This window comes from Protopterus annectens, chromosome 1.part1 (assembly GCF_019279795.1).
Source record: "Protopterus annectens isolate FY-2018-M chromosome 1.part1, PAN1.0, whole genome shotgun sequence".
Classification (NCBI taxonomy): domain Eukaryota; kingdom Metazoa; phylum Chordata; order Ceratodontiformes; family Protopteridae; genus Protopterus; species Protopterus annectens.
In genome coordinates this window covers 447,353,426-447,378,571 of record NC_056726.1, presented here as the reverse complement: position 1 = coordinate 447,378,571, position 25,146 = coordinate 447,353,426, and the positions used below count along the sequence as shown (strand labels likewise).

Below are 25,146 nucleotides of genomic sequence, written 5' to 3'. Positions count from 1 at the left end.
CTAGGCTAACTGCCCTTGCGAGCCATTTTAAACCTAGACAATTATCACATGTGAGATTCAAACCCTGTACCTTGTGTTTGTAAGGCAAACACCTTGACCATTAGGCCACCCTCCCAACCCCTATTAACCCTTAATGAAGCTAAAACAAAGGCAACAGTGGTAAATTAGGTACCCACACACTAATTGGTCCAACAATATCCATATTTACGGGGACATAATAAAATGAATTAGAAGTATGGATTAGAAATGACTCTGTTGTGGCAGCTAAGGATATGTGGGAAGAGACTAAACAGAAGATAATACAAAAATGAGAAACTGGAAGCTTTGTTATATGGACATGGATACTAAGATACCAGCAATTAAAATGTTTTTTCCCCTTTCATCTTATACACAGGTCAGGCATATTTTTATCAACCAGAGGAGAAGCTCTGGATAGCAATTAAAAAGAGTTAAAGGATTTTATCGGGTAAGGGAAGGCAGCAAGGGTCAAGTGGGATAAGCTGATTCTTCCAATAGAAAAAGGCAGACTAGGATTACCCAATTTGAGGGGGTATTTTAGAGCAACATAGTTAAGGCTCTTCTACACAGCGCAAGCAGAAAACTATAATTCAAAGTGGAAAGGAATGATGATGATACGGGGGAAGCTCAGGAAATAAGGAGAGATTGGGATTTTGGATGCAGACTCTTAAGGAAAACTATACAAATCATACAGAGTATTATATTCATAAAATAGTAGGGCGTATTCTAAGAACTAAACTGGCACAAGAATGGAGAAAAGAGACTATGCCAATAGGGATGACTGTGGTTAGGGATATAGACAATAGGCAAGAGAGGGCTGGAATTTATTGGAGAAAACTGGCAAAGGAACCAAGGTACTGGGAGCAAGTAACTAGAAAGGGAAATGCAATAAAATGGGAAGAGGCCAAAAATGTATTTGGACTGTAGGTTAGAGTAATCCCCTTCCCTATCAAGGACTGATATCAGAGTATAGGCAAAAAAAAAAAAAATAGGGGTGGTCCTAAATGAAAGACCAGTAGTGATACAGCTTTTAATAGACTCTAGAACAGAAGCTGCCATTAAAAAAGGAATAATTAGTAGAACATATAAAATATTGCATGATAATTACAAGAATCAATCAGAGGAGCTTAGAAAGGATTGGGAAGAGAGATTGGAGAAGCAATATATTTAAATATATATATATATATATATATATATATATATATATATATATACATATATATACATATATATCCCAAATATGCAACAAAATCTAGATGATTTAGGATCTTTGTCTGGAAGTGTTTACATAGGCATTTTTTTACCCCAAGTCGACTCCAAAGAGTTTTTCCTCAGTTGGATAGTAAATGCTGGAGGTGTAACGGGCAAGAAAGAGGTGGCTGGGAACATATTTTTTGGGAGTGAAATGAGATGGCAGACTTTAGGGAATCCCTGTGTACCGCTCTGTTGGAGATGTTGGGTTAGCAGAATCGATTGACTGGGGAGATGATTTTTTGAGCAATGATACAGAATCGGAATTGCCTAGACATAGTAAAGTCTTGCTGAGTCTAATTATGCTGGCTGCCAAAAAACAATTACTAGAAAATGGAAATCAAAGTCCAGACCAACTTTACTAGAAGCAGTGAATACAGTAACAAGAGATAAAACAACCGGAATTGGAATCTTTAGAAAATGGACAGAGCAGACTACACAGAAAAAAATGGGAATTCTGGGAACAATACATGCAGAGAAGGAACAAGGTTTAAGAGGCACAATTTGAATGAGCCATATAATACTTAACTGACGACTGGATAAATTATAACTGATGTAAAATGTTTGTAACTACAGTTGTTTCAATGGTGTCTGTGATGTATAATGTATGCAGCTAAAGTGGTGTCAATGTTGTTTGTTTTTCATTTATATAAATGTAAGATTGCCTATGTCATATGTGACAATTTAATAAAGATGTTTATCATAGGTACTAGGCTATCTGCCCTAGGGCATTTATAAGCCTAGCCAGAGTGTTTTTGGCTTTCGCCACCAATTTTAAATGAATTTTCCTATGCCCTTTTTCGAGGTTAGTATACTGTGACTCTGTCTAGCAGTGACACAGAAGTGAAATCCGGGGCAAACCTACGATTTCCCATTAACCGGGGAAAAAAAAACTTTTTTAGCAACTGCCAAGACAGCCCAAAGCATTTTCTACTTTGGCTTTTACAGATACAGGAAGTAGAACATTAATTAGTACTACTGCCCTAGTTAAAGAGCAATTATCAGACCATAAACCCTAAAAACATACTTATTTCTTTGTAATATACATGTAATTTTACACAATCTATAAACATGTGTGGGTCCAGTCAGCTTTTACATCTTTGCTACATCTCCAACAAACTGAAGAAGTAATTTTACCATGTACTGAATCACTCAGTCTACTACTACTACTATCTAAAATCTTCCAAAATTTTGCATTGAAATTATTTATAATCAACTTACATAGCTTTAACAACCTTCCTTTCTATGTCAATCTACCTTCACTAACAGCATTCATATATTTGTATAATAGGAAATAGTGTTCTATTCCTTTTTTGCTCATATTATCCACAAATTCATTTAACTTCTTACTGATTGATAATATTAACTGATTAGCATAATCATCCCACTTATATTCTTTCTTTAAATATTGTGCAGCCTTAGCTTTTCATTAATCAAAGCAATCAGATCATAATACAAATCCATTCCTTTTTAGTAAATTCATTTTAACATTGTTCTGAGTTATCTTAAATCTAGAGGTATGTGCAACAGGAAAGCACAACAATTTCTATTTGATAGCGAGTTTTAAAAACATATTTCTTAACTGTTTTAAGAACTGAATTCATATATGCAGAGTCTAAAGATTGAAAGGAATTTCCTTCTAAGGTAAACTTTCTTAACCAGATGAAAGGATTATTGCATATTTCTAGTTTCTCAATCTTTAATAAACTATAAGAATTTAGTATAATCTACTCCTGGTTGGTTTGCAATTGACTGGTGTAAGTTGAGTCTATCTAGGGTATAACACAGTTAAAACATGCAGCAATAGAATAAGATTCTATACCTAGGGAGATAATACCACCATACTCCCATAATCTTATATAATTTCTATAAACATGGATTCACTTTAGAAGCTTGAAATATTGAAATATTGAAATTCAGTATTTCGAGCCAATAAAGTGGAATCCTGAGAAGAGCGAAAGCTCAGAAGCATGAAATTCAAAACCTCAAATACCGGAGGTTTTGAATTTCGCGCTTCTGAGGTTTCGCTGTGGTTATGGATTCAGGTAAGTGTGTGTGTGTTTAGGGTTTTGGGTAGGGGCTGTGGTGTGTGTCAGTGTGTTTTGTTGCTGTGATGTCTGTGTGTGAGGAGAATGCAGCTTGTGTGGTGGTGTTTTGTGTGTGTTTGTATGTAGTGCGACCTCGGAGTGAGAATATTTAAGTAGGGGTTGTGGGGGTTGCAGGGGTGCTTGCACCCCTGCTTTTATGTAGTAGAGATGTCGTGTCTGTGTGTGGGGAGGAAGGAAAGTGTGTGTGTGTGTGTGTGTGTGTGTGTGTGTGTGTGTGTGTGTGTGTGTGTGTGTGTGTGTGTGTGTGTGTGTGTGTGTGGAGTACAAGTGAAAAATTCAAAATCTCCGGTTTGCAAGAATAAATATATATATATATATATATATATATATATATATATATATATATATATATATATATATACACATACACACACACATACACAAATATAGATCTATGCACACACACATACATCTTGGGTAATATAATTATTTTAATAAGTGCTCACTTATCCACAAAAGTAAAGACACATTCACTCAATTTTTAATAAGTAACACTTCTTCAAATACTTTTTCAAAATTATTAATAATCCTACTCACAGCTTGATAGATTTTGTTACTAAATATTTTATTTTTTTCCCCATCCCAATTATATTTATATTTATCTCTAAACTTACTATCTAGTACTTGATTTAACACTAAAGTTTCAGTTTTATTATTATTAAATTTCAACAGCAATGTTTCTTGAAACTTTTCAATTAATTCACCTATTTCTTCCATCAAATTATTTAAATCTCCTACACTTATAGAATATCATCTGCAAAAAGCTAGATTTTAGATTGAGAATCACTATTAATTCAGAATTCATCAATTTTTTATTGCTTCTTATACTATTAGCTAAGGGTTCAAGAACTAATGAAATAGTAAAGGAGACAAGGAACACACTTGTTTTGTGCCTTAGTTTAAAGTGAATCCTGGAGAAATTTAAGATCCAATTTTAACATATGCTTTGGAATCTATATACATTTTTTTATATTCCAATAAACTTCTGGAAATGCAAACACTTCCAAAGTTTTAAACAAGCAATTCCAATCTACAGAATCAAAATCTCTTGCAATAGCTAAGCTAATTAAGGGCAATTTCCTGTTTATTCCTTTTGCTAAATCTAAGACAGTTAAGACCCTTTTTATTTTATCATAAATTAATCTATTCACTATCAATCCTGTTTGATCTTTGCTAATTAATTCACTATATCCCTTAATCGTGTGGTGAAAAATGGAAGTAAACATTTTATAGTCTACATTTAATAATGAACTAGGTCTATATGAGGAGACTAACTTACTATCTTGTCCTTGTTTAAATATAGGTGAGATTACAAAAAACTTCCATGAGGGAGGAATTATTACGTCACTGTGAATTATCCTGAAAACGTCACCCAGTAACTTGAAAATATTTAACAGAAACAGACACTATAATTTCATACTCAGTTCATCAAACCCTGGACCTTTACCAATTTTACCTTTTTTAAGCTTCAACTTGTATGAGGGAAAAGACTTATTCAGCTGGAATATTTGTTGGTCATTAAGTTTAATGTTACTAAGATTCTCACAGAATTTTTTTTAAACAGTAAGCATTTCTTCTATATCTTAAACAAGCTTATTAGTGTGAGGATTTCTGATATTACTGATGTGTGCCTTTTTGGTTAACACCTTAGCTAATCTATGAAGATTTTTCTGAAGTCATTGCATAACTATGCAATTTTATTTTTTCTAAAGCTATCTCCACTTTATGTTTTAAAACTGTTTGATATTTTGTCATTCATTTTTTAATGACTTCAGTACTATTATCTTTGTTTTTTAAACCTTGCTTTGTGTATTTCATCTTGTATTCCTAGCAACTCTTTATCCAATTCTTTCATTTTATTGCTAGCCCATCTTCCTATTCTGTCTTTAATATGCATTCAGAAAGAGTCCCATAGTATGACTTAACTAACCTGACTATTACCATTCAAAGATAAAAAAAATCTCAATTTGCTCCTTAAGGTAATTCTTAAACTCTTTTAATGTCATCATATATACTGGGATTCTATAAATAATCTGTAATTTCCTTAAATCCATAAATATATTCATACTTGGTGCATTATGATCAGGTAAAGGATGAGGAATAGTTTGAAAATAATTCATTTTATTAAGCAAATCTATAGAGGCTTAAATCCTACCTATTCTAGTTTGCCTCCCATGCGCATAAGAATAATGAGTGAAGAACAATTCTGCTTTTACTAGTAAATCAATTAAATTATTATTACTAATCCATCTGTTTTGTGCTTTAATTGTTGCCAGTATGTTAGCTTTCTTCTAGTCACCTGTATCTTCTATACTACATATGCAGTTAAAACCGCCTGCTAAAAAATTAAACTACCATTCCAATGACTTCATTGTAAGTTTAAATGATCTTTAGCCACTCTAGCACCTATTCCAGAAATCCAGTAAAAATTAGCTGATGTACAGAGTCTGTCATTATATTTATTACAAATGTATACATTAGTTTGGGATCTTTAAAGGTTTCTACGACCTTAGACATTACTGTTGATTTTTCTCCAAAGTACTGCAGTTCCTCTCCTCTCCTCTTCTTGTTAAAAGAAGTAGATGATAACATTTCAGAACCTAATTTATTTAAATATTGTATATCTTTTTTATCTATCAAGTGAGTCACTTGCAATAATATGTCTCCTCTAATTTTAGATATCACGTTAATGATTTCCTCTTGTTGCCATTGTTTACACCATTTACATTAATAGATAATGCATTAAAACTAGCCATACTGTGTATTTAAAAATATTTATTTTAAAAGATAACAAACCACATTTATCCACCATATTAATTTAATTATATATAAGACTCTAATGCATTCCTCCAACACTATCATAACAGTCCAGTTTTTTTGAATTCTTCCTGTCTACATATTAAGCTACTAAAATTCAAAAATAAAACCAAACAGAAGCCTACAACTACAACTTTACATATTGCTAATAAAATATAACCTGCCATGGATACCAAAGTTTGTAGTCCGCCTACTGAATAGTCTACCTAATATACCATGGCTCTACCTAGCAACACCTACAATTCATCAAAAGAAATTGCCAAAAACTACCATAACTTATAAATAATTAATATAATATTATATACAGGTCAAAATAATAATAGACTATTAATTTAGTTATATTCTTTGTCATTTAAAACCATTTCCTCATTGACATACAAGTTTAATAACCTTCTTCTATTACTCATAGATGTTAAAAATTCCAACAAATAGTATACTATACACCCATTAATATAATAGTAGTATAAACTACCCAATTAATACTCCTAAATTATTCACTCATTCAACATTAGTATAACTAGATCTCTAAATAAACAAGTATAACAGAGTGGGACCAGAAGAGACAGACATTTAAAAACTTGCAGGTCATGGGTAACCTTATACTAAACTATAATACAAAAGAGAGATCAATGCACATATATATTTATCATGTCCAAACACAAATAAACACACACACACACACACACACACACACACACACACACACACACACACACACACACACATATTTTATAGCTCGAACAAAAAGCGCTGAATTTGTTTTTAAATTTCAAATGTCTATATTTCAAATTTCTGTAACACTCAACATGTGAAATATCAAAATATTTAAAATTTTGTTAGCTTATCAAACTACTTCATAAAAATATGTACATTACTGAGGTCGAAGACAATGTCTTACTATTTGTATGCAGTAAAAATGTAGTCTATATTGTATTCTAAAGTTACAAAGTGTGCAATTCAAATCTCATTCTCCTTTCCAGGATTAAACATACTGAAACATTTATTTTACTTTCTATTAAAGTGGATGCACTGATTCAGCAATAAAACACTAAAGTTTCAACTCCGACTTACAAAATGAGTTATTTCATGTAGTGAATCTAATAACATACAACATGTAAGAAGCTTTAAAGTTCACATGACAAAGCTTTCAATGTCAGCTTTCATATTCTTTTGAAATATTTTACATGATTTTCTAGGTAAATTATAAGAAATCTTGCACATACACATTTCTGCCACATGCAGGTATATGTAATAGACATCTTTCTTAAAAGCAGTTTGTTATTTAAATATATTTTCTATCTTATTTTCCCACTAGTATTCTACATATATCTTATATGTCTAAAATCTCCCATCAAAGAGCTAATCTCTATTATAGATTACAATATGTATACATACATATTTCTTAATTTACTGATACTGCTCTTTTATTAATCTTACATAGCAGATAGTGTATTCCTTGTGTATATATATATTTATTCGGAAGATGTTCTATTATTACAAGCAATCTTGACTATATGTAAAAGAATTTCTGCTTATTTGATTTGAATATGTATGTTTAGCCATTGTGAAGTGCTATTCTGGTTTGAGTTGTACATACTGACATTGGATTCTGGCTACAGCATGCGAAAATGACAACTCACAGCACACAGCAGCTGCTAATTTGCTCTGTCAAGTTTCTCATTCTTCTTAGTTCTTTTAAGCTGTTCTAATCAGTAACAAACACCTAACTATTTTTCCAATTAATATGTATAGTTAAAGTTAATAACACTACAGCATAAGCTATTAACATGTAAAATGTAAGCAAATTATATGTTACACTGTCTCAGTGTTAAACATTACTATAGTTTTTGTCTTACCAGTTCTTCACAGGATCAAAGGATAACAGCATCATAGCAGATTACTAGGCTATCAACCCGGAAGTCGTTTTAAGCCTATCTCTTTCATTGCAAAGTAATACCATACAAATGTTAGTCAATACCCATGATTGCATTTAGTGATGACTGGCTATGTCCAGGAGGGTTGTGAGCTCTATCCCTGGTAAAAATTTATGGTGCCCCCATCCACTCATCCAGATTCTTCTTGAACAGTGTCACAGAGGTGCTCTGTTTCACATTAATTGGTAGCCTGTTCCAAAGACACGGTAGTCACTGGGAGTTAAATCTAACCTTTCAGCATGTCCTATTAAGTCACAGGCCATATTTAGGTCAATGGAATGGGAACCCTAGTCCCATTTGACTTAAGGATATGCAGCAAGTTCATTAGGTTTGGGATTGCTCTGTAGGCCAGGCACAAGTCTTCCCTAAGAAGTCTATACTATACAGGAGTACAGTGACAGGGACTTTAGTCAGTCTGTATAAGGCACATGTTAGAGCCCCTTGATCATCTTTGTTAGAAACCTTTGAGTTCCTCTAACTGCTGCAGATGCTTGGTATGGTACATGCCAAATGGGGCATTATATTCAATTATGGGCTGGATAAGTGCCGAATATAGGGTGCTAAAACTTATTTTGCTCTTGAGGTGATGCCTTTACTAATCAAGTGTGGTACATAGAAAGCTTCCTTACTACAGTAGGCACATGGTTGCAGTTAAGATCACAGTCGTGTGATCTCAGGTCCCTTACCACTTCATGGGTACTTAGGGCATTGTTACTGATTTAATAGTGTGAGGAGACACTGTTTGTGCCGAAGGAAATGATGATGCATTTCTTTGCATTCAGTTTGAGACCGTGACCAATACACCAGTCATTGGTCTGAGTGAGACCTGCCTGGAGTATACTGACATAATTTGGAAATTCATTTACTGCACTTAGCTTGCAATTGTCTGCAAACTTGGTCAGCAAAAAACCCTTACTTTTTACCTGAACTTCTGAGAAGTATATACCAAATAGTAGGGGGCCTAGCACTGACCCCCTGTGGCATCTCACTAGTAACAGGTTTGCTGGTTGATGTGGAGTCACCTACTTTGATATTGAGTGTCCAGTTTGTGAGCCAGTTGGCAACCCATCTTATAATGAAGGGGTTTACAATCAGTTTTCTAAGTTTATCGGTAATGCCTGAATGTATGACTGTGCTGAAAGCCTTTGCCAGGTTGAGGTATGCTGTGTGCACAGATCTGTCCTCATCAATGACCTTGGTAACATTTTCAAAGAAATCCACCAGATTTAACAGGCAGGATCTGCCCTTCACAAAGCCTAATTGGGTAGGATCCATGGTTTGGCGGTCACCTATGTATTTATTTATGAGGTTCATAATGATATGTTCCATGGCCTTTCAGATGAGGCTGGTCAGGCTTATGGGTCTGCAATTCTCTGGGTCTGATGCTAGGCCACCGTTGTGGAGGGGGATAACTGTTGCTGTTCTCCATTCCACAGGAACAAAGCCTTTGGTTAGGCTATGATTGAAAAGGGTACTCAGTGGTGATGCTAGTTCATACTTTAGCCTCTTTAGAAAACAGCCTGAAATGTCGTCTGGTCCCATACAGGCTGTTTTTGTTTGCCTTGGACAAGGCTTTGAGGATCTGCACTTCAGATACGTAGGGTGGGGGGAGTTTGGGGGAAGGTCTGTTGTAAGTTAGGTGGGGATAAGGGTGTGAAATGTTCACAAAACCTAATCCTCTAGCAGGTTTGCTATCTCTGTGGGGTGAGCATGTGTGATACAGTTGGCCACTAGTTCTGCACATGCTTGGGTCTTACCCTTTAAGTTATGTACGTAGGTGCAAAAGGCTTTGTGGTTATCCTTGGCTGTACTTGCTAAGTTTCTCTGAAAGAAGTCATTAGAGGATATGACAAGTTGTCTTATTTGCCTGTTGAGGCTGAAGAGTGTGCTTTCCCTATTGTTCAGGACTTCCCTTTGTTTTCTTGGACAGCAACCTTTTGCATTTACTGTAAAGTTTGTTGATTCTGGATGTCCACCATGGCAGCTTGTTTTTACTTGGGGATCTGGCTTTGATTCTTTCTGATACAGATGAGTATATACACTTATGCAAGTGTAATGTAAGCTTCGGCACTGCTACCACTTCCAGCTTGAGATGGGGCTTGGAATGCATTTATACCTTCATCTAGGGGGGCATAGTTTGCCTCTGTGAAGGTTTTTAGTCTGGACTCATTTCATCCTTTGTGAGTTATGGTGTTAGTGTCAGCTCAAAGTTGACTGATTTGTGGTCAGTTTTAACTAATGAGGGTCCGACAGTTGTGGCAGTGCATCTGTTTGACATGTTGGTGAGGACCAGATCCAAAATGTTTCCCTTGTCTAGGTATGGACAATTTGTTCAAGGGCATTTGAATTAACAAAGTCAAAGAACTTTTGCGCTAGTGAGTTAGGGTTAGTGTAGGTTTCCTAGTTGATGGTGGGATAATTGAAATTCCCCATAACCAGTGTGTTCAGTAGAATTTGGAAGGTCTCCAGTTTGGTCAAGTAGGCTTAGTGGGTGTTGTGACCCATGGAGGGGGATCTATAACTGGCTATGACTTGAATGGGTGTCTTACCCAACGTAACCTGGACCTGAAAAAACTCCATGGAGTTGTCTAGTCAAACTAGACGGGAGGTGAATTTATCTCTAATATAGATTGAAACACCATATCCTTTGGTTTTCACATGTTCATTTTGTGGTCTAAAGTTGCTAAAGGCATAACTAGATGGGAGGTAAATTTATCTCTAATATAGAATGAAACTCCATACCGTTTGGTTTTCACATGTTCATTTTGTGGTCTAAAGGTGCTGAAGGCATTGTAGTCTTGCAAGGCTGGGGTACTCTCTGAGGCTTTGAACCAGGTTTCTGTGACTGCACAGACATCTACATCTTCTAGTGATAAAGTGCTTCCAGGGAGTGAAGCTTTTGGTTTAAGCTCCCAGCATTTAGCAGCATGACCCTTATTTTGTTTTGATTGGTTAATTTCATGTCGGTAATGTTTTCCATACCTTGCCTAACAAAGGCACTATGGGGCAGGCAAGAGCCTTTGTCAGCAGCTGAAAGCCTAGAGGTGCCAGGTGCAAACTGTATCTGGCAAAGCAGCAAAGTTTGTCGACCCTGGCTTCCCAGGCTGACAGGAACTGGATCCCCTTTGAATGACACCAAAAACCGAGCCAATTATTAAAATCAATCATTTTTGTTTATACTGTGGCATCATTCTAGGTGAAGGTAGTATGCTGCTAAAGGCTAGGGACATACCTGCCTGGGACACACACTCAGAGTTCAATCATGTCTCTCTTCATATAGTCCAGTGAGGTACATCTCAGGTCATACACACCAACATGAACTATGACACAGTCATAATGGTACTTGTTGCTGAGTGACCTTAGTGCATGCATGATATGATGAATCCTAGCACCAGACAGGCAGCTGACCATGACTTTCTCCTTGTCCAATCTGGTGAGTGGGACATCCATGTGTCTCACAATGGAGTTTCCAATAACAAGAAAATTGGGTTTTTGAGTATTATGCGTTACTGGCTTAGTGGGAGAGACACTGGCACTGCTATGTGTCATGGGTGCTGTGGCACTGTGTTACTTGTAGCAATCTTGTGTTTTGAAGGTCTTTGGTGTTTCAGTAAGTTTTTCAAGAGAACCAAAGTGTATGTGGATTTACATGTTTGATACGTACTATGTGTATAAATAGTGGTATTATGAGCATATATGCTGGTGTGTGATTTGACAACCTTCTCTGTGTTACTGTTTTGAGTCAGAGAGAGCATGGATTCTATATTCTTGGTGTAGATACATCTCTCTCACTCTCTACTAGACTGTTTTATTAGGAGAGGGTTGTCTGTGTACATGAGGCAATTGTTACACTGCCTCAAGAGACCCAAGTCAACAAGACTGCCATGAAAAACAAGGGTAGTCCAACTATTCATAATGCTAAGTTGAAGACTGTTGTCACTAGGGGTGGCTATTCAGAATCAATTGAAACTACAACATATTTGCAACCAGTGAGAACAGCAATAACATTTGATTTAACAGGTACAATAAAGCAGCAACTGCAGTACAGCAGTGTAGTTTAGTATACAGTAAATAAGTAGGTGGCAGGCAATAAGAAAGTGCAGTAAATACTATAAAGAAGCAAAAGCAAAAAAAAAAAAAAAAGGCAATGTGTATTTTTTGGAAGCTCAGAAGCCTCTAGACATCTGGTATCTCAACTCAGAGTTGTGGCTAGTAGCCCACCTCAGTTCAGCTCAGTACAAACAAGAAGAAACCTGCTCAAATGCAGGGTCTAAATACCAGAAGCTAAAAAATTGAAAAAAAAACTTCCACTTCTAAGAAAAAAGGTGTTCTTTTAAGTAACTTTCTCACATATATATTTGGGAAAAAATAAAAAGTTATTTTTCTTCTTTCTCAGACATCAGTGATGAACTTTGACCTAGATTTTCCTCAGGACAGCTCAAGCCAGGAATAATCCAGCATTCTGAAGAAATGGAACATTCTTCTGTTCTAAAGCTTTCACTCTAAGTAACACTGGTTTCATTAATGACATGCGAAAGGAATATGTTATGCAGGAACAAAGAAAATAAAATCACCAGCACATTAACACCATTAATTAGCATACTAGTTAGATCTGACATTCAGTTAACCCAGCAAAGCACATAATAAGCAATGTTGAACAAATAAAATAAATTCTTAAAATATAATGACATTCTCTTACACGGAAGTATTTGTTTAACATTTAGAAAAACACTTATAGTTAATTAATAAAAACTTACACTTAGTTAATTGAAATAGATTAAGTAAATATAGTAAAACAGTAAAACCAACCCTTAATATTCTTTAGCAAGAAAAATGTTTTAGCTTAAAATACAAGTGGATGTTTACATATGGTTTAAGGCTTAAAGTCCAGTACAAATCTTTTACTTAAAGGCAAATCTATTGTTTCAGAAATTAATAGTCATACAATTAGAAAATAAGAGTAATTTTTTAGGACTTTTAGTTTCAGGAGTTTTCCAAGAATTCAGCTCAATCTGTCTCTTCGGAGATATACTGTTCCACTCCACTTCTTCAGTGTTATTAAGGATTTTATTGTTGTTAAAGGTAGCTACCTCTTCCAGAGTTTTAAATATTTTGGTTTCTTCAAAAAGGAATAATTTGATCTTTGCAGGAAACACCAAAGTGTCTTTAATATTATTCTTTTTAAGTTCCTTGGTCAGCAGTAAACAGGATTTTCTTTTACCCATTACTTTACTGGAATAACCATTGTCAAATCTGACTACATGTTTACCTATTTTAATAGGTGGGCTGGACCATGCTGCTTATAATATTTGATCTTTTTCTAAGCCAGACATGAACTTAACTATAAATTAAGCGGGGCAGTGACCTTTTCTTCTTAGAAGGTGATCTGAGGGATCCATGCGCTTGTTCAATTCCAAAAGATAATGTTTCAGATAGATTTAATGTTGTATATAGCCAGATAGTTAAGAAGTTTATTATATTGTCTCTCTCATACTTTTCAGGTATACCATAAATTTTAATGCTATTTTGTCTCAGTCTATTTTCTAAACCATTGAGTTTTTCTATGAGGTATTTTGTTTTAAAAGAAATTCAGTCTGACACTCACCTTCAGTTATTCTGCCTTCATAATCATTCAAAGTCTCTTCCATAATTTATCTATTTTAAGAAATACATCATTTATATTAAATAGTACTGACTGGATGTCTTTTTTAACACAAGAAACCTGAGTACCATTCGAGTGACTCATGCTGAAGTCTCTTTTCTCTTAACCAAACAGTTGAAATTCTGGCAGAAAAACTACAGCTTTGGAAGATTTTGAAGTTATAAATCTTTCTCTGACTACTAATGAATAAAATTAGTTAACACGTATCTTCAAATTTGGGTCACACTTAACAAAGAGGATCATTTTATTTATTTGTTTAGTTTTTACATATCTGACAGCTGTTTACCAAGAAAGTTCAACTGGGCATGGATCCCATTTTCAGAGGAGGTCTGGGGACAAAAACTTCACACACAAAAATACAATTATACATAAATACAGAGCATTTAACACATACAACCAGTCAGGTAAAAAAGATGGAAATTTAAACAATGAGTAGTAAATAACTGCAGTCATTAAACAGGTGAAGATGAAAATATACACAGTGATGAAATAAAAACGTATAATTAAATGACACTAGGATCGTAAAGATATGGACAGGACTTTTCAATAGCAAGTAGAAGATGGGTACAAGAAGTGAGTGTGATTTACGTGAAAACTTAGTTAAGGTAAGCATAGGAAATGGAACTGATGCTAATAATTACATAGTAAATGGACAATTGGCAATAAAACAACAACTTTAGTAAATGGAGGCTCCAAGACAGTAGTGAGATATGGGTAAGAGTGTAGGCTAGAAGAGAGAGTAGGTGATAGGACAGAGGAGGTGGATTGAGAGAAAGGTAGAGGGCAAGGAGAGTAGTAGCAGGGAAAGGTGGACAAAGTGTAATTGGTGGAGGAAATTAGCCAAGATTGAGACAGGTATACAGCCAGGAGTAGTGGAGAATGTCTCTTAATGATTTTTGAATGTGACTATTGGATACTGATTTGATAACAATGGGAATTTTATTATATGTACCACAGGGTTCAGTCCTGGGTCCTCTCCTGTTTGGTATCTACTTCTCTGAAGTACAGGCTAACACAGAAGGTCTTTGGCTAATGAAGATCGCAGATGACTGCAAACTAGGAGCCATAATCGAAACTCCTAACGATGTGGACATCCTACAAAAGGGCCTCACTGAGACAGATGCCTGGTGTCAAAGCCATGGCCTCAAGCTCAGTGCCAAAAAGTCCATTGTCATCCCCTTTGGTAACAACTCTGTACCCATGAACTACAACATAGGCGGTAGTATACTTAACACCGAAAGTGTGATAAAAGACCTTGGGACACAGGTGGACAGTAGTCTCTCCTTAGATAATCACATCACCACAGTAGTCAGGAAATCCTTCTACGTGGCACACCTCATCACAAAAGGTTTCTCATCCAGAAAAAAAGAGGTCATTGTTCCCCTCTACTCATCACTCATTAGACCCATTATAGAGTACAATGCCCCTTTTGGTATGTACCTCACAAGACATCTACAACAACCGGAAAGGCCGCAGAAATACCTCACATAGAGGATTACTGGCCTCAAACAGATGCCCTACGCAGACCGTCTCAAAAAACTCCAGCTTTACTCCGTCGCATATCGCCTACTCAGAGGTGATCTCTGCCTAACATACAAAGCTATGTCAAACCCAGAGCTGTTGGACATGCTCCACCTAAAGAAATCTAAATCCCTCCGAGCTACACGCTCTAGGGACCTAACCCTTGTCACCACAATAAACAGAACATGCCGGAGGGATAGATTCCTGTCCCAGGGACTTCCCATACTCTGGAATAAACTACCTATCTACATCAAACAAAGCTCCTCATTAGCACTCTTCAAGAAAAATCTTGATGACTGGATGGGAAATAGGAAATTCACCCCGGGGATCACCTCTGTGGCTCTGCTTGACAGTGGCACAGGAAAATTATTTTCTTGGGTGGCAAAAGCCAGGGTACCTTTTTGGCTGGGCTTGTATAGGCCCCAGGGTCAATAGCCTAGTACCTACCTATGAACCGATAAGAGATAGCCACTGATTTAGATTATAAGTTATGGCCAATGGATTTTTTGGAGTTTGTAGATTTCAAGGAGATGCTGGTCAGAAGAGTGAAGGGTGCAGTAGAGAAGTTAATGTCTGAGAATGTTAGATGTTGCTGGTCAGGATTAAAATTTACAAATTATGCGATCTGCAAAGAGAAGTTGACTGAACAAGATGTGGTGAGACAACTCAAGGCAGTAGAGTGATTTTAGAGATAGTCAATGAAGAGAGTTACATGGCTGACTGGCAGCAAATCTAGCTACTTTATTACAGCAGAGCTCATGTTTTGTTCTTAGAGTGGCCTCTATACTGGGGAGGATTTTAGTACAGTAGGAAAGAGGTAACCTTTTGCAGGAGATGCCCTGGAGGTACTTGGAAAGGAGCCTGTTTGATCTGGAGAGTTACTATGTTCTTGGTGTGTTTTCTTCATACAACTTTGTATATACAGGTCAAATTTTAGCTGATCATCTATTGTCATACCTAAGACCTTGGTATGTGGTACAACTTCTATAGTAGTGTTGTTAAAGAGATGTTATTGTAAAGGATTTCTTTATGTGAGTTTGAGATTTTGGGAGAAACAGAAGTAATTTTTTGGTGGGTGAGGGTTTAGGAGATGCTGGTTTTCAATGAGCCAGTTTTTGACCAAATTGAAGGCTTTTTCAGTGATGGACTGAAGATGGGATAGATTGTCTGATGAGCAGATAACAGTTAAAGAGGAGAGGTCCTAGTAGGGAGCCTTGAGGAGTTCCAGTATTAACTGGAAGGAACGGAGACAAAGTGGAAAGCCACTTTACTGATCGTTGTCAGCTGCAAAGTAGCTGAAAAAACAGTCAAGAGTAGTACTGAAGAGACCAAGAGCTGACATTTTAGAGAGAAGAGTGAGAACTATGTTAAAGGCTTTGGAGAGATCCAAAAAGGGGGTGGATAGCAAGTTATTCTTATCTTTAATAACAGTGTCTAAAAAGGAGACTAGGGCAGTTGCTGTGCTGTGGTTTGGGCAAAAGCCTTGCTGAGTAGGAGTTAATAATGGAAGAGGTATTTCATTAGTGGTTTATGGATGCATTTTTCACATATTTTTGAGGGGGGTTTTACAGTAGGTCTGTAGTTAGTACTTTCAGTGGTGATACTTCCTTTGTGAAGTGTGATGATAACAGAATTTTTTTTCAGAGAGATGGGACATAAGACTCTTAAAAAGATCTATTGATTATGATAGAGACTTGGCAAGCAATGATGGTTGCAGGTAGTTCTAGGTATTCAGCTGGTAGATTGTTGGCTGAGAATGAGCAGGGCTCAGGTTTACACAGTAGGGATTTTATGCAGGAGGTGACAACAGATGTTAAAGTGAAAATAGATTTACTAGAGTTGGGAGTGTATAGTGGAGCAGAGTTGGATTTTTTGCAGTTTGGGTAAGAGTTGTAAAGTGCCCAGCACTTCCATGCAGCTGGCAGCAGGAAAAGGGCAAAGCTAATCAATTAACAGCTTTAACAGCTGTTAGACACTTTGCTCTCCCAAACTTCTGTTTCTGTTCGTGTAAAAGCAAAAAGTGTGTTACAACTTTCAAAGCTGTTAGCATGTTTCTGACAGTTCTGAAGTAGTTACCATCTGTACAGCAGAAGCATGAAACTTACTAGTAACAGCCAGATTTGTGCAAGATTCTTTCTATAATAACCTTGTAGCACACGGACAGCTTCAGGCATGCTTTGAATCTGGGAAGAAGACATCTTTATTAAGCAGTATCCTAAAAGAAAGGTATTTAATAAAGTTTTGTTAATTCCCTTTCAGTGCTGTTATGTTCTATTCTTGCTCAAGGGCATTAACAGAAGCCACCACATAACAGCATTCAAGCATTTTCATAACTGTATTATACTCTGTGTTCTCACATGCACACACACACACACACACACACACACACACGCAAACACAAACGCACACACACACACACACACACACACACACACACACACACACAAAACAAAGTATGGAAGAGTGAAGTGTCTCTTCGCTTTTAAGTGTTTGCTTCTCAGATTGTCGCATGTTGTGTGCGTTATTTTAAAGCCATAAAACACTTCATGATCATACCCTTCTTCCTTTTTTGTAAGTAGTAGTACATGACAGCAGCTAAAGTTCCATGTACTGCAAAAAAATCCTGATGCAGTCATCAGTTTTAACTATTTGTTATTATATTCTTAAAATGGATTTAAGAACTTCACCGCATAAACTTTGTTTTTGAGGTGAATTTCTTGAATCAATTTCTCAAACATACTGATAATGGTTAAACTCAGTGACCCAGACATAATCCTGTTTGTTATAACTAGGTTCTTACTTATGAACCTTACTATACTAAGGTTATTTTTTTTTATTTCACATACAATCAGTGCCCTCCATGGATCACAACTATACAAATTCAGTTTCCTACATATTCTGGTATATAGTATGGTAGACAAAGCAATGACACAATACCAGGGTGAGCAAATTTTGCAAATGAAGATCTCTTTCGTTTTCCATTTTACAAAATTAAAAAAAAAACAGTTTTGTGTGTATATGCGTATATCTGTAAGAATAAACAGAAATCCAAGACAATGCATGTCCTCGCAAGCTGCAGTGACCACAACATTAATTCTACAAAGAAGACAGTACAGGAATCTTCCCCTATAGAAAAAAAAATTAGATATCCTTTAAAGCATGTTTTTTTTAAGGAAAGCTATTTTCATGGAGTCATGTTCAAAAAGTAAAGGACAATCTTGTCTCTGCAAAATTATGTCCAGTCCCACTTGCTTCTATGTATGTGTATGTGCGCCTGTGCACACCCCAAAAGTGTGGTTACTGTAGAACAAAGGGGGTGGCCATCGCAGGAACAAGGTGCTAGAGGATGGGATCAGCAGATGCCAGTGATTGCTAATACAGTATCAAGACTCATTTCAGTGCTGGCTTTTCTAAATACCACTATGGAAAATGAATGCTGTCAGGACTGAGGTGCTTGTAGTAAACTGCTTGCTGCAAATGTAACAGTCTGTTACAGTCTTTAAAGTAAAATACCTGTTTTTGCTCCTCAGGTTGAGAAGATACAAAGAGACCTGGCACTCCTCAGGGGTTGTGACAAATGCCAGATCAGGGAGCAGACTTTTTTTCTTTCTTTTTTGCTTTACTCCTCAGCTTAGAGTTGAAGGGCAAGAGATCAGGGAGTGGCATTGGGTTCTAGATGAGCTAACTACAGCTGTGTGTGTGTGTGTGTGTGTGTGTGTGTGTGTGTGTGTGTGTGTGTGTGTGTGTGTGTGTGTGTGTGCGTCTGTGTGTGTGTGTGTGTGTGTGTGTGTATACCTATTTGTGCACTCCTTGTACTGAAACAGTATTATGTCTTCAGTTTAATGACAGGAGATATAAGGCATACTCGATTCAAGAAATTAAAGCAGTGCTTAATGCAAGTGGTAATACTCAAGCTGTTGCAACTAAGATCACCTTTGCCCTGCTCAGTTTCTAGCACAACAGTAGATAACTTAAGAAACTTTCAGTGGGTGTGAGTGCCACTAGGTCCCAATAAGGTAGCTGCTCAAATTTTTAGCTACCAGCAAGTCAGCTGCCAGCCACCCAGACTAACTGGCACAGTCCTAATTTAAAGCATTCTGTCCATCTAAACCAAATGCTGGACTGTAAATGCCTTGGTTTCATGACACTGTCTGGTGACAATATAGTTAATCTGAGCAGTGAATCCTTATTAGGATGCTGCAGTAATTTTACTGGGATTTTCATTACACCTTTTCATCATGTGGCATCAGTGAAGTGGACTTGTAGACTTTAAAGTGGAACTATATGCTTTCTTAGGTCCATTCTATGCATATCATGCCTGTAGTTGATTCTGAGGCACTGGGAGTGAGGATGTCATTATCAGAAAGTTAGAAGTGCTCCTATGCAAACATTAAATCACATTTGTAGGCAAACTATAGGGTTTGTTGAATTTTTTAGATAAGTGTAGAATTTTGTTTACAAAAATATCAGTAATGAATGGGCATGCTCAACTGACCTTAGCAAATGCTTGATCTTGATATGGATGGAGTGCAAGTTACACGTGCTTGCTTGCTTGTTCAGGATAGCTACCATCACAAGTAAGCCAGCTAGTAGTAAGGACCTGGCAACACAGCAGGCAGATAGCTTTTTAAAACTGGTAAGAAATGCACTTTTATTATAGTTGCTAGTCTGAATGGACATAACTGCAGATTAATAAAATTGTAACATCATAATGTCGCAGACAACACAGTATATTTTGGAGAGTACAAGTTTAAATGCTAAATTTGACTTGTACAACATGGAAAGTTGTAGTATGCGACTGAATGACACACATGGTGGGCCTGATGACCCCAAAGTCACTGACTGCAGCCCCTGAACTTGTAGAAGGAAGCATGTAGAATTAAAGGGAGAGTGTATGTTACCACTCAGTGACACAGGTGCTCACATAAGCCACCATGGGCAGGTCTGCTGTCCTAACAAAAACCTCCATACTGCCACAGTGTTAGCAAGGACATAAAACACCTTCATGACTGCCTGAGTGACAGCCTCCTAGTCATCTGTTACCTCTCTCCTGGGAATAATGTTTCTATATATTACAGTCTCATTTCTCAAGGTGAGGAAACAGAAAAGTCAGACTATCCACATACAACAGAAGTAAGGAAAGGTCTAAAATAAGCTACTGGCTGCAATTCTTATATTTTTTCAAATAATTTCACTTTGAAATTTCGTTATAATTCTTTGTCCTGAGTGAAAATGTACAGAATTTACAGTACATGTTAAAATGCACTACAGTAGATTAGAACTAAGAATATAACAAACATCTTTGGGTACTCACTGCTGGATGGAAGACATTTATAGCCTGGACTGCAGCTTTCCCTTTTTGTTTATTCCCAAACACAAGGTCAATCCAGTGAGAAATTGTCTGTGACACATAGTCAGATTCCAAGGCCTGACGATGAATAAGGATGAAAAGGCGAGGATCATTACGAGCCCATGATGGAAGATTGACATTGTTAACACGTTCACTGTTCTGACGAACTCCAAAATCGAAACCTGAAAGAGAAACAAGTGTTAGGTATTGCTGATATATCACAAACAGTAAATGTACCAGTGGAAGAGTGCCAGCTGTATATACACTATAACAGAAGATGTTTGAACAGGAGCTTTACTTATAATTCCCATTGGGCATACAGCTACCAGGCAAATGTTAGTTCATCAGTGAAATGTATTTCAGCAGTGGGACATCATTAAAAGCCTGAAACCATGCAGTCCTGAACCATAACCATTTGAGGGAAAGCTGGGGTACAAAAAAAGAGTGCTCCTCGTGGTTTGTTTTCTTTTTATGGAATCCAGGAAGAAACAATCAACTGTAACATACCAGCAAATACTCCAGACAATGACCATAGGGTTAAAGGTATAAATATGTCTAAAATTTCTAAAGAATAAATTGGTTAAAATACTCAACAAACATCTTGGCAATTTCCAAATATAATACAGTAAAATAAAAGTAGCAAAGCTGAACACAGCTATGAAGTGTTTTAAGTATTGCAAGCAAAGTCCATAACAAGTACTGAAGTAGCAATCTAGCGAGGCCACCAGACGCACAGATTGAGCAATATAAAGGGAAAATGGACATCTGTTCTGCAGCAATGATCCAGTTATTCAACCAGATACTGGCTATTCACAAAACTGCACTATGTTCATCATATTTCTTTAGGAATTATAAGTCTGACTAGGAATCTACAATACAGTGCACACAACTCTCCGAACTGTGTGAATGACCTCTACCACTCCTTACAAAGCAGCCCAAGTGAATATCTTCTATCTCTCGGATGAATATCCAACACAAAATGCTTAGATAAACTCCCAAAAAACTATAATGATAATCACTACCTCCATCTCTCCAGGAAACAACCAATCCAGCATAAAAAACCTTCTTTGCTGGTCATCTGCAACATTCAACCAAGACACAATAATTCTAGGAGACTTTAATTTAGACTGGCTTACCCACTTCTTTGAAAACCCCACCAACATCCTTAATCTCTACAACTTCTCTCAAACTATACTCTCTCCCACCCGTATAGATAAACACTCAATCCTGGACTGGATACTAATGAACAAACCCAACTTTGGCCACCAAGCAGGCTGCCCTCCAGACTGCCTAAGTGACAATTTACCAACCTTCCTTCTTAGGCAACATATATGTACCCCAAATAACATCCTATTTAAACACATCTGCAGCAAAAAAAAAAACTTTTCCGCAATCTTATTTAACACACTACTTCAACAATCTGGTCTCCTTTAAAATACCTCCAGTTAGACCTCGCAGTTCAACACTTCAACGATACATTCCTCAAGATATTAAATAACCTAGCGCACTGAAAAAAAATTGCATCAAAGGTAAACAATTATCATGGCTTACTAAAGGCACCAGGCTATTACTTAGGGGGACAGAGCCTGGTCACTATACCAAAAATCTAAAAACAAAAATAACCTTATTTCATTTCAGAAATTAAGAAACCTAGCCAAAAAGCAAACCAAAAACCACAAAAAGTCATATTACCATGCAACCCAACAAAAACACCAGAACAACCCTCAAAAATTTGGTTAAGCATCAAACAACTCCTTAATCCAGGGCAATCCACTACCCTATCACCCACCACATCTAATACTATGGATAGCATAGCATCCCAATTCAATACATATTTCATTTACTCCATAATATCCATCATAAACAATAGTACAAACACACCTCTTACAGTCCCAAACACTTCTAGATCTAACCACAACTTTATACAAATTAGCTCCATAAAAAAACTTCTGTACAAAGTAAAACCCTCTACTCTTGCAGCCGATCTGATTCCCAATGAATTTCTCAAACTGGCTGCTGATTCCATCTCTTATCCTATCTCAATATTAATCAGCTGCTAAAATTCCAAACAATACCTAGCTAAGCTCTGAAAAATATCCCACAATATCTCCCTACACAAAGGTGGCCCTTCTGCAGACTTCTCAAAGTACAGACCTATTGCTATTCTCCCTCCTCTAGCTAAAATTCTGGAAAAATGCATTTGTAAACAACTCATTGTCTATTTCCTCAAAAATAATCTCATATCCAATTCCCAACATAGTTTCCGACCTAAGCACAGCACCACTACCGCATAAATACGTTTCACTAACACAGTTAAGTCGAATAACAATCTCTCCCCTCTCCTACCCATCTCTGTTGGAGTACCTCAAGGCTCTGTCCTTGGACCTCTGCTTTTTATCATATTGACCAATAACCTCAGCATTGCCACTCAACTAGCCTCCATCATACAATATGCTGATGATCATCTACTCTGCCCCAACCCTTCTTGAACTTCAAGAAAAAAATTCACTCCATGACATAGAAAATTATTTCACTGACCACCAACTAATACTCAGTCCAACTAAAACAAAACTAATGGTTTTCTCCAATACCAAACCTAAAAGCAAACTTCCCCTACTCGTCATCTACTCCTCCAATACTAAAATCGAACTTGTAGAACAAACAAACTTCTAGGTGTCACAACTGACAATTGTCTAATATTTGACAAACAGATTGCACTAACCATCAAAAAATTTCATATTAAACTTGGTTCACTCTACAGTGCCAAACCATAACTTACCAACACCACCAGACTATCCACAGGCAGAACACACCTACTATCCACCCTCCTATACTCTGCTCATATTTTTGCCAACCTATGAAAAACAGATTTAAGTAAACTAGAGACCTTCTACAATAAAACAGCCAAGTTTTCTACAAACCATCCACATAGATCACACCACTGCACTGTACTTCACAAACTCAGCTGAAATGAATTACCTAACCTACTACACCTGAACCAACTAACCATCGCCCACTCCATTATCTACCAAACCGAAAACTACTGCTCTGCTCTCAGACACCTAGTTCAACCAAATAACAATTGCGGATCCCCTAAGGCCCTCCGATAAACTTCTACTAAAAGTGACAAAATCCAACAACACCTTTGGGAATTCCCTACTCTAACAAAGTGTCCAATACCTGGGAGTCAATACCCCAACACATCAACACCACAAATGCTCACAGATTCAAGCTGCTCCTGAAAGAACACCTTACAATCACTGGCTATGCACCTGCTCACTGCCTGGCTAATTATATCACAATACCTATACTAACCACCTATTCCCATCTGTAGATCCCCTGACTAGCTTCCTCAACCAGGATGCTCCCATACTATTGATGCTTTTACTCAGGCTGTGACAATATATTAAACTTGTAAAAATGTATATACCAATCATGTTTTCCATTTTCTTTCACCACTACATCAGCTTCTTTCTCTCACTACTTATTGACTATGTTAAGCAAGCCAGTCTTCAACCTGTACTCTCTAAAATACCTATGTATTTCACCCACACCTATCTTGCCACCACATAAACACGTTGGCACTACAACCTGATTTTTTTTATAATGTAAATCTCTAGTGTTTCACATTCTCTGCTACTTTTTGATTCTTTGCTATTTTTATAATTTTTGTATCTTTGCTATTTCTAGAAAGTTATAATTTATATTAATTGGTAATGCAAAAATATTTGTAATATGAGTATTATCACATTATGTTTATTCGGCTGTATTCAAACAATGTATTTTTGAGCTTTTCTCCCCAGGTCTCTGGTGAAAATGGGCTCCTGGCTTAGTCAGACACTACCTGGTAAACAAATGTAAAGCAAAAATAAAAATTAGAAAATACTCTGAGCAGAAACATTTTAGAAAGACACTACAATGGTAACTGCTAATGATTCAGTGGACTAAACTCAAAACTCTGCAAACAGAGTCATACCGTTTTTGACAAAACAACAGTAGCACTGACCAGACACTTATAAGTAGTCTGCTTAGTAGCAGGAAGAGCGTGTTTAAAGTCTTAAGGAAAGACCTCTTACGCTCACTGAGTATTTGCCCTGGCTGCATACAAGTACAAGCAAGATGCAATTCAGGAGACATAAGCTGCACTTACACACATCATTTAGAATATGCAAATGAGTGAATACTGAGATGCAAATGAGAAATGTATTGCATGCAATTCACTTATGAAAATGAGTCCCTCTTTCTACGTTTTGTTATTCCTAGGTGCTTTTAGACGTGCACATGCATTACATGCAGATGGGTTATAAAAAGTGATTCTGCACCTTTACCAGCCCCTTTGCTATCAACTCAGATGCTCAACTGCAAGCCTTACAATTTCTTGCTTTGAACGACTTGCATCTGCCACTCTGAAATCTGGTGCTCTGACTGATGCTTGTCAGCCCAGAAGGAGGAGGCACAAACAGGGAACAACTTAACTGGACTCTG

At 36.8% G+C, this 25,146-nt stretch overlaps 1 protein-coding gene across 1 annotated transcript in view; it reads right to left on the bottom strand.

Annotated features, from left to right (window-relative positions):
- The window catches only part of LYST (lysosomal trafficking regulator), a 3,825,950-nt gene that overhangs the window by 395,650 nt on the left and 3,405,154 nt on the right, over positions 1-25,146 (bottom strand). Inside the window, exon 43 of the mRNA XM_044075805.1 lies at positions 20,626-20,843. Coding sequence (XP_043931740.1) covers positions 20,626-20,843 — 218 coding nt within the window. The remainder of the gene's footprint in view (positions 1-20,625; positions 20,844-25,146) is intronic.